Genomic DNA, 16324 nt, shown 5'->3' with positions numbered 1-16324 from the left:
TTCCGCTTGCATCTCCTGTGACGTCGTCATAGTCTTGGTTCGACCAGCGGGGTCCATGGCCTGAGCGTACTGTCACAAAGGTTCTGTGGACCCACTGGTCCATACCGCCTTGGCAGTAAGGCAAGTGGCCAACAGGGAGCAGGTGAATGTCTATAGTTCTATAGGTACCTGAGGCAGCTCAGACAGCAGTAGGGCATGCTCGGCTGGGACTTAGGTAGCAGGCGGACATCAGGCAAGGTGAAGCAGGTCAGGCGTGGATGCAACACGGCACGACTTTGGCACAGCACAGTGCTAGACCAGGAAGGTATGGATTGTTAGGAACAGGAACTGGAAACAAGTATAGGTACAGGGACAGGGACTGGAACAGGGACTGGAACAGGAAACACGCTAGGAGGCCATCACATAGACAAACCATAGGGAACATGAGGTCCGGTGCGCGCGCTGCCCCTTTAAGAGCTGGCACGAGCGTGCGCGCGCACCCTACGGGATCTGACAAAGGTGAATGGACGCGAGCGCTGGCGTCTCCTGAGGAGGAGGCTGGGGCCAGCGCTTGCCGACTCGTGGCTCCGGCTGTCAGGGGGAGGTTGGAGCTGACAGCCCGCAGCCACGGACATTACAGCCTGTCTTCTGGTGAAAGCTTCTGCAGTGCAATAATCGTTGTTTTCATGGCATACTTGCTTATAAAGTGAGTGAATACAATGGTAAATTTATTTTAGGGAATTCATAGTTAGAAAATTCCCAGATATAATAAGTAAGGGAGAGTGATATTACACCGCGTTCCAATTATTATGCAAATGTTATTTTTCGCTGATTTTCCTAAATTGTCGATGCAAATGACAGTCAGTATAATCTTCAAGCCATCAACCGTTGGAGTATAATGCAAATTTTATTGAACAAATCTCCTAATGATAACAGGTTTTTTTTTAGAAGTAAAAAACTCAAAATGCACTGTTTCAAATTATTATGCGCAACAGAGATCAAAACATTTTAAAGGTTGTAAAGAGAACTAAAATGGTAATTTGTTGAATTTGCAGCATCCGGAGGTCATATTTACAGAAATCAAAAGCTCTTTCAATAAAAAAAAAACTTAACAGGCCAAGTTACATGTTAACATAGGACCCCTTCTTTGATATCACCTTCACAATTCTTGCATCCATTGAATTTTTGAGTATTTGGACAGTTTCTGCTTGAATATCTTTGCAGGATGTCAGAATAGCCTCCCAGAGCTTCTGTTTTGATGTGAACTGCCTCCCACCCTCATAGATATTTTGCTTGAGGATGCTCCAAAGGTTCTCAATTGGATTGAGGTCAGGGGGACATGGGGGCCACACCATGAGTTTCTCTCCTTTTATGCCCATAGCAGCCAATGACACAGAGGTATTCTTTGCAGCATGAGATGGTGCATTGTCATGCATGAAGATCATTTTGCTACGGAAGGCACGGTTCTTCTTTTTGTACCACGGAAGACAGTGGTCAGTCATAAACTCTACGTACTTTGCAGAGGTCATTTTCACACCGTCAGGGACCCTAAAGGGCCTACCAGCTCTCTCCCCATGATTCCAGCCCAAAACATGACTCCGCCACCTCCTTGCTGACGTCGCAGTCTTGTTGGGACATGGTGGCCATTCACCAACCATTCACTACTCCATCCATCTGGACCATACAGGTTTGCACAGCACTAATCTGTAAATAACATTGTTTGAAAATTAGTCTTCATGTATTTCTGAGCCCACTGCAACTGTTTCTGCTTGTGAGCATTGTTTAGGGGTGGCCGAATAAGAGCTTTATGCACACTTGCAAACCTCTGGAGGATCCTACAGCTTGAGGTTCGCGGGACTCCAGAGGCACCAGCGGCTTCAAATACCTGTTTGCTGCTTTGCAATGGCATTTTAGCAGCTGCTCTCATAATACTATTAATTTGTCTGGCAGAAACCTTCCTCATTATGTCTTTATCTCAACGAACCCGTGTGTGCTCTGAATCAACCACAAATCTTTTCACAGTACGATGATCACGCCTAAGTTTTCTTGAAATATCCAATGTTTTCATACCTTGTCCAAGGTATTGCACTATTTCACGCTTTTCGGCAGCAGAGAGATCCTTTTTCTTTCCCATATTGCTTGAAACCTGTGGCCTGCTTAATAATGTGGAACGTCCTTCTTAAGTCGTTTTCCTTTGATTGGCCACACCTGGCAAACTAATTATCACAGGTGTCTGAGATTGATTACAATGATCCAAAGAGCCCTAAGACACAATACCATCCATGAGTTTAATTGAAAACTAATAATTTAATGTTTATGACACTTAAATCCAATGTGCATAATAATTTGGAACATGGTTTATAAGAAAACATATAAGTAAAATTAAAAATAACTTGAAAGTAAAGTTAAGGGATGTTACCGAACATGGTGACATTACTATTATTTAATGACTATTGTAATATGTTCCATAAGTAATTAAATTTAAGATGTATGTTGTTTTTTTTACTCAGAATTGTGTATTTCCTGGGTTCGATAGAACAGATTTACCTGGAAACCTTAAGGCACCTCAGATCTTACAGGATGTTGCTGAAGTCCAAAAGCTTAAGGTACATTACTACTAAAGCATGCACTGCTCATTCCATTATAATACAAAGTGCTGCAGCCCTCAGCCAAGTCTTTGGTATCTCTATAGCCATGCCTACTAAATCGACCGCACGTATCTCCAAAACCACTCAATTCACATACATATAAAATAATAATAATGCCATGCGGTGCCCATATAATAGTACTACATACAGTGGAGGAAATAAGTATTTGATCCCTTGCTGATTTTGTAAGTTTGCCCACTGTCAAAGTCATGAACAGTCTAGAATTTTTAGGCTAGGTTAATTTTACCAGTGAGAGATAGATTATATTAAAAAAAAATAAGAAAATCACATTGTTAAAATTATATATATTTATTTGCATTGTGCACAGAGAAATAAGTATTTGATCCCCTACCAACCATTAAGAGTTCAGCCTCCTCCAGACCAGTTACACGCTCCAAATCAACTTGGTGCCTGCATTAAAGACAGCTATCTTACATGGTCACCTGTATAAAAGACTCCTGTCCACAGACTCAATTAATCAGTCTGACTCTAACCTCTACAACATGGGCAAGACCAAAGAGCTTTCTAAGGATGTCAGGGACAAGATCATAGACCTGCACAAGGCTGGAATGGGCTACAAAACCATAAGTAAGACGCTGGGTGAGAAGGAGACAACTGTTGGTGCAATAGTAAGAAAATGGAAGACATACAAAATGACTGTCAATCAACATCGATCTGGGGCTCCATGCAAAATCTCACCTCGTGGGGTATCCTTGATCCTGAGGAAAGTGAGAGCTCAGCCGAAAACTACACGGGAGGAACTTGTTAATGATCTCAAGGCAGCTGGGACCACAGTCACCAAGAAAACCATTGGTAACACATTACGCCGTAATGGATTAAAATCCTGCAGTGCCCGCAAGGTCCCCCTGCTCAAGAAGGCACATGTACAGGCCCTTCTGAAGTTTGCAAATGAACATCTGGATGATTCTGAGAGTGATTGGGAGAAGGTGCTGTGGTCAGATGAGACTATAATTGAGCTCTTTGGCATTAACTCAACTCGCCGTTTTTGGAGGAAGAGAAATGCTGCCTATGACACAAAGAACACCATCCCCACTGTCAAGCATGGAGGTGGAAACATTATGTTTTGGCGGTGTTTCTCTGCTAAGGGCACAGGACTACTTCACCGCATCAATGGGAGAATGGATGGAGCCATGTACTGTCAAATCCTGAGTGACAACCTCCTTCCCTCCACCAGGACATTAAAAATGGCTCGTGGCTGGGTCTTCCAGCACGACAATGACCCGAAACATACAGCCAAGGCAACAAAGGAGTGACTCAAAAAGAAGCAAATTAAGGTCATGGAGTGGCCTAGCCAGTCTACAGACCTTAAACCCATCGAAAACTTATGGAGGGAGCTGAAGATCCGAGTTGCCAAGCGACAGCCTCGAAATCTTAATGATTTACAGATGATCTGCAAAGAGGAGTGGGCCAAAATTCCATCTAACATGTGTGCAAACCTCATCATCAACTACTAAAAATGTCTGACTGCTGTGCGTGCCAACAAGGGTTTTGCCACCAAGTATTAAGTCTTGTTTGCCAAAGGGATCAAATACTTATTTCTCTGTGTACAATGCAAATAAATATATATAATTTTGACAATGTGATTTATTTTTTTTTTTTTATATAATCTATCTCTCACTGGTAAAATAGACCTAGCCTAAAAATTCTAGACTGTTCATGTCTTTGACAGTGGGCAAACTTACAAAATCAGCAAGGGATCAAATACTTATTTCCTCCACTGTATACTAATAAACATCTTTCTCTGGACGGCCACATGATCAGACCCCCGCCTATCAAGAATTAATGGCATATCCTAGCAGTATGCCACCAATCCCTACGCAGAGACAACCCCTTTTATCCCCATAGAAAATAAAGGCACTTTTCATAATAAACTTCTTTAAATGCTTTTGCTTTTTCCTTCTGATATTACAGCTCGGAATGCCCAGTATCCGTGCTTCCCACTGTTTATAAAGCAGCCAAGGAGACAATGCTTAAGTTCTGATTTTTGGGCACCTGTATGTAGTATGTGAGCCTTTGTTTCAAAGATCATATTCAGTACAATAAGAGGCGCAGGGTGTGGTCCCAAACTGATATGCTTTGGTAAATTAACGTTGATTGTATTCCAGTTCCCTAGTGAAGTCCAGTCACATGTTTAGGGCTTATTCAGACGAACGTTGAATACGTTCGTGTGATGGCCGTTAAAACAACGGCCGTCACACGGACGCATAATTTTCAATGGGGCCGTTCATAGGGTCGTTGTTTCAACGGACCTTGTAAAGGGTCCATTGAAAAATAGAACATGTCCTATTTTCTTCCGTTTTCACGGAACGCTCTATAGACTCAAATGAAAAACTGCCATTTTTCACATCCGAGTTTCCCTACGTTTGTCTGAATAAAGCCTTGGACTCAAAGCCTCAGGATCGCCATGCCATCAGTACCTCTCTAATAGAATACTGAACAGAAACTACTTATGGAAATGTTATAAAAGTTATTATCAGAGTTTTAAACTATGGTATGTAAGTTTAATACAGTCATATAACAGAGTTCATATATATCAGTATGTTTATAATGAACTACAGGCTGACATTTAAAAACCATGTGGATAATTGGCACGGGGGATTTTCAGTATGTTTTTCAATATGAATTATTTGCATTCCTTAGGAAAGAACTGGGAGAATATTATCAAAGTTACTTCTATCTGAAAAGTCAATAGCCATATTTCAAGATTGCTTCTGGTGGTTTTTTTTTCAAAGGTTTAAGGTGAGTCGATTTTAAGGTAGTTTTATAAAATATACATTAGATATTATTAAGATATTGTACAAGTGTTTTATGTTTGGCAATATGTTTACATTTTGACCTTCCAAATATACAAAAATTATGTGACATACTGAAGACCATTAGTAGAGGAAGACAGGGAGTTCCTAGATTAGCAAGCAGTAAATAAATACAGACTTAACCCTTTAATGACTAAGACTGTTTTGGCCTTATGGACCAGGCCAATTTTTTCAAATCTGACATGTGTCACTTTGAGTGGTAATAACTTTGGAATGCTTTTATTTTTTCAATCGATTCTGAGATTGTTTTCTTGTAAATCATTGTACTTTAAGTTATTTTGTCTATACATTCAGTGTTTATTTGTGAAAAACACCAAAATGTAGAGAAAATTTGCAAACATTAGCATTTTTTATAAATTTATATCTATTTGCTTGTAAGACAGATATTAAAACCACACAAAATAGTTACTAGTTCACATTTCACATATGTCTCAAGAAAATGTCAAAAGCCCTTTTTTAGGCACCTGTTCAGTTCTAAAGTGGTTTTGAGAGCCTTATATATTAGAAAGTCCCCATAGATCACCCCATTTTAAAAACTGAACCTCTCAAAGTATTCAAAACAGCATTCAGAAAGTTTCTTAACCCTTTAGGCGTTTCACAGGAATTAAAGCAAAGTGGAGGTGAAATTTACAAACTTCATTTTTTTCCCCCAGAAAATCTGTTTTAATCTATTTTTTTTTCTGTAACACATAAGGTTTTACCAGGGAAATGCAACTCAATATTTATTGCCCAGATTCTGCAATTTTTAGAAATAACCCACGTGTGGCCCTAGTGTGCGAATGGACTGAAGCACAGGCCTCAGAACTAATAGAGCACCTAGAGGATTTTGGGGCTTTCTTTTTATTGGATTATATTTTAGGCAGTGAAAATGAAAATCTGAGGTTTTTTTCTAATATAATGTAGTTTTAGCTCAGATTTTAGCATTTTCAAAATAGACAAAGGAGAGAAAGAACCCCAACATTTGTAACTCTTCTGAGCAAGACAATACCTCACGTGTGGTAAAAAAACCAAAAAACAACCCTGCTGTTTGGACAAACGGCAGGGCTTAGAAAGGAAGGAGGGCTATTTGGCTTTTGGAGCTCAAATTTTGCTGGAATGGTTTTCAGGTGCCATGTTGCATTTGCCAAGCCCCTGAGGGGCCAAAACCGTAAAATCCCCCATTTGGGAAACTACACCCCTCAAGGAATCTAATTAGGGGTATAGTGAGAATTTAGACCCCACAGGTCTTTTGCTGAATTTATTGGAATTAGGCAGTGAAAATGAAAATCAAAATTTTTTTCCACTAAATTGTATAATTTCTTCATTTTGACAAGGAATAAAAAATAAAAAGCACCCCAACATTTGTAAAGCAATTTCTCCGGAGTTCGGCAATACCCCACATGTGGTCGTAAACTGCTGTTTGAGCATATGGCAGGGCTCAGAAAGACAGGTGCGCAATTTGGCATGCAAATTTTGCTGGTTTGTTTTTTGGGCGCCATGTCGCATTTGCAAAACCCCTGAGGTACCAGAGTACAGTGGAAACCCACAAAAAGTGACCCTATTTTGGAAACTCCACCCCTCAAGGCATTTATGATTTGCCTAGACATATGACAGGGCTCAGAAGTGAAGAGCAACATGCGCATTTGAGGCCTATTTTGGTGATTTTCACAGCAATGGCTCACAATTGCAGGGCCCTGAGGTCAAATAGTAAAACAAACCCCAAAGAAGTGATCCCGATTTTGGAAACTATACTATATATATTATATATATAATTTTAAGGGGTGTAGTGAGCATTTTGACCCCACAGGTGTTTTTACATTAGAAATTAATGTGCAGCGGTTGGTGCAAAGGGAAAATTGCAATTCTCCACTGATATGCCATATTAGTGCACAATATGTTGTGCCCAATTTGTGCCACTGAAAACAAATATCTCATAAACTGTTAAGCGGGTTCTCCCGGGTATGGCGATCCCATATATCTGGACGTAAACCGCTGTAGGGCTCAGAAGGGAGAGAGAGACATTTGGCTTTTGGAGCGCAGATTTAGCTTGGCAGTTGTTTTGTTTGGAGTTTTGCTGGTATTTCAGTTTATAATGTGGGCGCATATGTAAGCTGTGCGGAGTACATCATGGCATTATAAGAGGGTATAGTAATGTGGTAAATAAATAATATTTCACTGAAGTGTGGCCAGTGTCGCACTGATAAATGGCGCCCAATCTTATCCGCTTTTGGAATGCTCTGCGCATTTTGCGTTGCCATATTCTGAGAGCCAGAACTTTTTTATTTTTTTCACCAACAGAGTGCTATGAGGGCTTATTTGTTGTGGGACAATCTGTAGTTTTCATTGGTAGTATTTTGGGATACATGCGATTTTTTTTTTTTATCACTTTTTACTCCATTTTTTGGCAAGCAAGGTTACCAAAAACAAGCAATTCTGACAGTGTTTTAATTTTTTTTGCAGTGTTCACCGTAGGCTATAAATGACATTTTTACTTTTATTCTGCAGGTCGATCCAATTACGGCGATACCATATGTACACAGTTTTTTTTATGTTTTGCAGCGTTTGCTCAATAAAATCACTTTTTTTTTATATCATTTATTTTATGTGTCACCATATTCTAAGAGCCATAACTTTTTTATTTTTTAGTCAAAAAAGCTGTGTAAGGGCTTTTTTTTTGCAGTAAGAGTTGTAGATGTTATTGGTACTATATTAAGGTACATGCGACTTTTTGATCACTTTCTATTCTATGTTTTTGGAGGGGTAGTGGCCAAAAAATAGCAATTCTGGCATTGTTTTTTATTTATTTTATTTGAGGTGTTTACCGTGCAGGAAAAATAACAATATAGTTTGGGTTATTATGGATACGGTAATACCAAATGTGTGTACTTTTTTTAACGGTTTCATTTTTTTCTTATCATAAATGACGTATTATAAGAGAAAAGGCAGTCTATGTTTTTGTTTTTTACTTTTTTCACTTTTGGACAACATTTTTATAACTTTTTTTAGCTTTTTTTTTTTTTTTACCCACTAGGGGACTTGAAGGCCTGCACCTCTGATCTTTACTCTAATACATTGCACTACCAACGTAGTGCAATGCGTTAGAGCTGTCAGTTATTCACTGACAGCAAGCCTATTAGGCTCTGCCTCTGGACGGGGTTTAATGGACTTTCATACGTGGCAGACCAGGAGGCCACTGTTGGCCTCCGGTTCCCATAGCAACAATTGCCCCCCCCCCTGCGATCCCTTCGCAGCGATACTGGTCGGCTAGGAACCACTAAGATGCCGTGATCGCTTTTAATCATGGCATCTAAGGGGTTAATAATGGCAGGGAGCAGTGCATCTTGGCTACACGATTCTTTTTGCCTGGTAACCATGCTGCAATGCTGTGATTGGTCAGTCACTACTGAATGCCCCATACAGTATAATGCCCACATACAGTATAATGACCTCCATAGTTGCCACATACAGTTTAATGACCTCCATAGCTGCCACATACAGTATAATGCTTCCCATAGCTGCCTTATAGAGCATAATGCCCCCATACAATATAATGCCCTCCATAGCTGTCCCATACAGTATAATGCCCCCTCAGCAGCTGCCATATGAGCCCCCCTACCATACCAAGTATAATGCCACCCATATGTATGTACCTAATAGAAAAATAATAACATAATTACTTACCTATCCCCGTTCCCACGACGGGTGGAGGAGATGTATATAGATCCAAAGAATACAACATTTCAGCTCAGACCAAGAGCCATTCTCAAGCCTTGAGAAAGGCTCTTGTGCTGAGCTGAAACGTTGCATTTACTTATGGACCAATAAAGCACCACCATTTTTGTGCCTATATCTCTGGAGTGCTGCCTGATTCTTTGGATCTACTTGTTTGGGTCTTATGGTCATGACCCTAGCGGACTTGCACCCATCCACTACAGAACCTGTGCGGCTAATATCTTTTTGGATTATATATATATGTATGTGTGTATATATATATATATATATATATATATATATACACTACCGTTCAAAAGTTTGGGGTCACCCAGACAATTTTGTGTTTTCCATGAAAACTCAAACTTAAATTTATCAAATGAGTTGCAAAATGAATAGAAAATATAGTCAAGACATTGACAAGGTTAGAAATAATGATTTTTATTTGAAATAATAATTTTTTCCTTCAAACTTTGCTTTCGTCAAAGAATGCTCCATTTGCAGCAATTACAGCGTTGCAGACCTTTGGCATTCTAGCTGTTAATTTGCTGAGGTAATCGGGAGAAATTTCACCCCATGCTTCCAGAAGCCCCACCCACAAGTTGGATTGGCTTGATGGGTACTTCTTGCGTACCATACGGTCAAGCTGCTCCCACAACAGCTCTATGGGGTTGAGATCTGGTGACTGCGCTGGCCACTCCATTACAGATAGAATACCAGTTGCCTGCTTCTTCCCTAAATAGTTCTTGCATAATTTGGAAGTGTGCTTTGGGTCATTGTCCTGTTGTAGGATGAAATTGGCACCAATCAAGCGCTGTCCACAGGGTATGGTATGGCGTTGCAAAATGGAGTGATAGCCTTCCTTATTCAAAATCCCTTTTATCTTGTACAAATCTCCCACTTTACCAGCACCAAAGCAACCCCAGACCATCACATTACCTCCACCATGCTTGACAGATGGCGTCAGGCACTCTTTCAGCATCTTTTCAGTTGTTCTGCGTCTCACAAATGTTCTTCTGTGTGATCCAAACACCTCAAACTTCGATTCGTCTGTCCAGAACACTTTTTTCTAATCTTCCTCTGTCCAATGTCTGTGTGCTTTTGCCCATATTAATCTTTTCCTTTTATTAGCCAGTCTCAGATATGGCTTTTTCTTTGCCACTCTGCCCTGAAGGCCAGCATCCCGGAGTCGCCTCTTCACTGTAGACGTTGACACTGGCGTTTTGCGGGTACTATTTAATGAAGTTGCCAGTTGAGGACCTGTGAGGCGTCTATTTCTCAAATTAGAGACTCTAATGTACTTGTCTTGTTGCTCAGTTGTGCAGCGGGGTCTCCCACTTCTCTTTCTACTCTGGTTAGAGCCTGTTTGTGCTGTCCTCTGAAGGGAGTAGTACACACCGTTGTAGGAAATCTTCAGTTTCTTAGCAATTTCTCGCATGGAATAGCCTTCATTTCTAAGAACAAGAGTAGACTATCGAGTTTCACTTGAAAGCTCTCTTTTTCTAGGCATTTTGAGAGTTTAATCGAACCCACAAATGTAATGCTCCAGATTTTCAACTAGCTCAAAGGAAGGTCAGTTTTATGGCTCCTCTAAACAGCAAAACTGTTTACAGCGGTGCTAACATAATTGCACAAGTGTTTTCAAGTGTTTTCTAATCATCCATTAGCCTTCTAACACAGTTAGCAAACACAATGTACCATTAGAACACTGGAGTGATGGTTGCTGGAAATGGGCCTCTGTACACCTATGTAGATATTGCATTAAAAACCAGACGTTTGCAGCTAAAATAGTCATTTAGCACATTAACAATGTATAGAGTGTATTTCTGATTAATTTAGTATTATCTTCATTGAAAAAAACTGTGCTTCTCTTTCAAAAATAAGGACATTTCTAAGTGACCCTAAAATTTTGAACGGTAGTGTATAATATTATTATTTTTTTAAATCATGAAACACCTTTGAAAAGGATGCTGGTACTATTATGTACATTGCCTCATCGAAAACAAGAACAACTATAAACAGGTCACTCAAAAGTGTTAGTATCTAAATATTGCCGAAAAAGTAGTGATTTATAAACCATATATAGTTTCAGAGACAAATCTATAAAATACTAACCCATGCTATCATCAATAGTATAAATACTATAACAATAAATAAAGGCATTTATTTTCAATAATTTTGAAGCCCAGCACAACGGGGAAACCAGCGTGCCATACTTAAATGCCATCAAAAAGTAAACATTCATCAGTGCAATTTTGATGTGTTTTTTTTTTTCCTCTGGTTTTAATTTTAATGAATAAAAGCATGCATTACTTTACAAAATAAATCTATTTCTTTCAGCCACAGCAAAATGAGCAAGATTGTCTCTTTGACCGGATCTCAGACACATTTGTTGCTCTATTCTGCAGTATTCCACGTGATGTCAAAGACATTTTCTTCCAGGTAATAATTTTAAAAGTATTTTATGTTTCCTTCCTTTGTTTCTTTAATAATTGCTGTACAAATATGTCCTATAGCTTTCTTGTTTGTGACTCTCCATAATAGGCTATAACAATTTTGAAATTTGAAGAAAGTTACGTTAAGAAACCATTAATAAGATACTTTTTAAAAAAAATAAAATAGCAGATGAGAAGAGAATTAAAATTTTTAACCGATTTTCATAAAAGATTTTAGCTCCTTTTCCATGCAGAAAGTGGTGAACAAAACTTGGTGTAACCTGCCACAGTTTAATAGCTGCCCTGTATTCTTTATTTGACATACACCATCTTTCAAAATATGGCGCACACTATGCTGTAATTACCCGCTTATAGTATTGGTAAACGTACACCACTGTGTTTCAGCGACACCACTTAGTGGTGGTGTCACTATGGATGACACAGTGGACCAGTGACGTGTCAGCCGTATCGAGAACTAGTTAGGGTTCCACAGTAGGGCCTCTAGCTTGTGTGGGGTTCCCTGGCTTGAAGAAGTTTGGGAACCACTGGATTTTAAAGAATTGACGACAATGTTGATAACTTACAGCTGTCTTTGCTAGTGAATTTGATGGAAGACTATTCTATCCAAACAATATAATTTTTCTGTTTGTCCTTTTTTTTTTGTATCCTTGCCTCACCTGTCCATCTGCTTTAAATTTACATGAGTCATTCTTGAGGACCATTGCTTTCTTATATTACTACTTCTACTTCATGTAGTGCGACAATACGAACAGCAAAAATATAAAAACTATGGGGGGAATTTATAAACCTTTCTACGCTAGTCTTCTGCCATAGAAAATTTGCTAAAGGGTAATTTTGCGCCGCCCTTGCCACTTTTGTGGAAAGAAAGCGTGATTTCACAAAAGGGCCAGGGCCACAGCAGCCCAACAAATTTATTATAATTTACACCAGAAAACGGGCGTAAATGATAGTGGAAATCTACACCAGCACCTAGCTGATGTAGATCTCACTCTTTGGGGCGTAGCAAGGTACAGGCCGTGCTGGACCTCATAGCTTGCTCCCCCAATCGGGCTTCCCCCTCTTCCCCCCACCTGACAAATAAAAATGTAAGTATAAAAATAAATTGAATCCTCACCTCACCGCTCTTCTTTTTCCCGTCAGGTGCCCTCAGCATGAGTCGGCTCGTACAACGTACTGAGGCCGGGCAGCATCAGGACGTTGCTTGCGACGTAGCACTGATGACGATGGGTCACATAAAAGGCCCTGACGCTGCTCGATGTCAGGACCTTGTATGAGCTGCGTGGCATGCTGAGGAACCTGGTGGGGAAAAGAGGAGCAGTGTGGTGAGTATTTGTTTTTTATTGTAAGGTCAATAAGAGGGTGGGTGGCGCACAACTTCGTGTATGTTCAGCTATTTCCGGAAATAAATGTATCAGTGTACGGACTCAATACAAAGTCTATGAGCCTGTACACAGATACATCGGCTTTTCAGAAAAAGCCGAACAGAAACTAAGCAGCTGAGCGCTAACACGAGCACTTCAGCTGCTTCATTCTAGAGATTGGTGGGGGTCTCAGTGTTTGGACCCCCACCAATCCAAACTTCTGACATGTCTCTATGACATGTCAGAAGTTTGTTGAATGTTTAGCTACACTTTAACCCCTTCACAATTTCCATACGGCTATATACGTTCTAACTACCGATGCTCCATTCAGTTAGCACCTATATAGACGTTTGCAGCGTGCATCGGGGTTTAATGAGTGCAGAGCTGCTTCAGCGTGAGCAGGTTTGCACTATGTGTCGGCTCTTTTTACAAGTGTCAACACCTCTTTAAAGAGGCTCTGTCACCACATTATAAGTGCCCTATCTCCTACATACGGAGATCGGCGCTGTAATGAAGGTGACCTCAGTGCTTTTTATTTTTAAAAAAACTATCTGTTTTCACCACTTTATTAGCGGTTTTAGATTTATGCTAATGAGTTGCTTAATGCCAAAGTGGGCGTATTTTTACTTTAGACCAAGTGGGCGTTGTACAGAGGAGTGTATGACGCTGACCAATCAGCGTCATGCACTCCTCTCTATTCATTTACTCAGCGCATAGGGATCCTTTTAGATCCTTTTTGTCTGTGGTAGTTACAGCAGAGGAAGCGTAATCTCGTTGTAACCTGTCATTTACAGCGTAATCTTGTAATTGTTCAGCGTCATACACTCCTCTGTACAACGCCCACTTGGTCTAAAGTAAAAACACGCCCACTTGGGCATTAAGCAACTCATAAGCATAAATCTAAAATCTATAATAAAGTGGTGAAAACAGATCGTTCTTTTATATAAAAAGCACTGCTGTCACCTACATTATAGCGCCGATCTCCGTATGTAGGCGATAGGGCACTTATAATGTGGTGACAGAGCCTCTTTAAATTAGTTTCATAAAACAAACACAGTTTGTTAAAGTTACAAGTGCAACGCTGCTCACAATGGAGCAGTCTGCACTTATCTCTCTGCCGGTGTGTGTCGACACCTCCCCCCTCCTTCTCCCTCCTTCGGCTTCTGCCCAGAAAAAATGGAGCCAGTGTGCTCATTATCTGGGCAGATAAGGTACTAAAAGATTTGTTTTAACCCTTTAGTCTTCTTCTCTTTCCTGGATCCCCTGTGAGGGGAGAGTGAAGAAGGCTAACTGTTAGGGGGGATTCACACGAGCGTGTATTCGGTCCGTGCGGGCCGCGTGGTTTTCACGCGGCACGCATGGACCAATACAAGTCTATGGGGCAGTACAGACAGTCCGTGCTTTTTGCGCAGCGTTTGTCTGCTGCGCAAAAAGCGCGACAGGTTCAATAACTCTGCGTATTTCGCGCATCACGCACCCATTGAAGTCAATGGGTGCGTGAAAATCACGCGCACCACACGGAAGCACTTCCGAGGGACGAGCGTGATTCGCGCAACAGCAGTGAAAAGGATGAATGAAAACCGAAAAGCACCACGTGCTTTTCTGTTTCCGAACATCCAAACGGAGTGTCTTTGCGATTAGCGAAGCCGGACAAGCGTACCGAACTTCACCGGGTTCGGCCAAAGTCGTTTTGGCCGATCCCGGCAAAAAAATTATCGGTACGCGACGTCAGGAGATAGTCACTGTCCATGGTGCTGAAAGAGTTAAACTGTTTCAGCACCATGGACAGTGACTTGCGATCCCAAAATACATTAACCTGTAAAAAAAACCGAAGTTCTAACTTACCGATTACTCCTGTCTCCTTCCTGCAGTCCGACCTCCCGGGATGACACTTCAGTTCAAGTGACAGCTCCAGCCAATCACAGGCCAAGCACAGGCTGCAGCCAATCACAGGCTGCAGCGGTCACTTGGACTGCTGCGTCATCCAGGGAGGTGGGGCCCGATGTCAAGAGAGGCGCGTCACCAAGGACGCGTCACCAAGGACGCGTCACCAAGGCAACGGCCGGGAAGTTCTCGGTAAGTAGGAACTTTATTTTTTTTTTTTACAGGTTTTTCGCTGTTGTGTTCGGCATTCACTGTCGAGGGTGCTGAAAGATTTAGCTCTTTCAGCACCTTGGACAGTGACGGGCGTTGACAAGCCTCATCTCTATGATGCCGGCTGCGCGAAAATCACGCAGCCGCGCATCAGACACGCATGACACACGCAGCTGTCAAATGGTTTTTGCGCTCGCAAAACGCTGCGTTGTTTGCGCGCGCAAAAACGCAACGTTCGTGTGAATCTCCCCTTACAGAGCTGCAACAGTGTGTATATATGTGTGTGTATATATATATATATATATATATATATATATATACATATATATATGTGTGATATATATATATTTTTGTGTGTGTATGTATGTATATATATATATATAACATAGATAAATATTTTTTTTAAATTACAAAAGTGTTTTTTTTCACATTTTTTGTGATTTGTCTTCTCATAATAAAAATGTAAAACATGGAATTAATAAATAAATAAAAGATTTATCTAATAAAAACTAATAATAATTATTATTCATCTAATAAAAACCCTCCCTGTTTCCTTGATCAAGTTCTTTATAAGGCCCCATGCACACGACCGTGTTCGGTCCGTGATATAAGGGCCGCATGTCCCGGACCGAACACAGTGCAGGGAGCCGGGCTCCTAGCATCATACTTATCTATGACGCTAGGTGTCACTGCCTGTACACGGAACTACTGTCCCGTACTGAAAACATGATTACAGTACGAGACAGTTGTCGTGGCACCTAGCGTCATAGATAAGTATGATGCTAGGAGCCCGGCTCCCTGCACTGTGTTCAGTCCGGGACATGCGGCCGACATGCGGACCGTATATCACGGACCGAACATGGTCGTGTGCATGGGGCCTAATTAGAAAAAATAAAAAAAAACTATACATAATAGTTATCGCTGTGTTCATATCGGCCTGAACTATAAAAATATCACATTATTTATCCCGCACGGTGAACACCGTAAAAAAATAAAATAAAAAACAATGGCAGAAATGCCGTTTTTGGTCAAGTTGTTTCCAAAAAGTGTAATAAAAAGTGATCAAAAAGTCACAAGTACCCCAAAATTGTACCAATAAAAACTACAGTTTGTCGCGCAAAAAACAAGCCCTCACTTCGCTCCGTCGACAAAAAAATACAAAAGTTATGGCTCTCAGGATATGGTGACATCAAAACATTATTTTATTTAGTAAAAAGCGTTTTTATTGTGTAAAATTAGTAAAACATATAAAAACTATATAA

At 40.6% G+C, this 16324-nt stretch overlaps 1 protein-coding gene across 1 annotated transcript in view; it reads left to right on the top strand.

The window, feature by feature from the left end:
* FAM227B (family with sequence similarity 227 member B) overlaps window positions 1-16324 on the top strand; it is a 428344-nt gene that overhangs the window by 99129 nt on the left and 312891 nt on the right. The window contains exons 7-9 of the mRNA XM_075858036.1: window positions 2490-2585; window positions 5289-5387; window positions 11492-11593. Coding sequence (XP_075714151.1) covers window positions 2490-2585; window positions 5289-5387; window positions 11492-11593 — 297 coding nt within the window. The remainder of the gene's footprint in view (window positions 1-2489; window positions 2586-5288; window positions 5388-11491; window positions 11594-16324) is intronic.

Source organism: Rhinoderma darwinii, chromosome 3 (assembly GCF_050947455.1).
Source record: "Rhinoderma darwinii isolate aRhiDar2 chromosome 3, aRhiDar2.hap1, whole genome shotgun sequence".
In the NCBI taxonomy this organism is placed as follows: Eukaryota; Metazoa; Chordata; class Amphibia; order Anura; family Rhinodermatidae; genus Rhinoderma; species Rhinoderma darwinii.
Note: the sequence above shows the minus strand (reverse complement) of the source record. Positions and strands in the feature narration are given on the sequence as shown.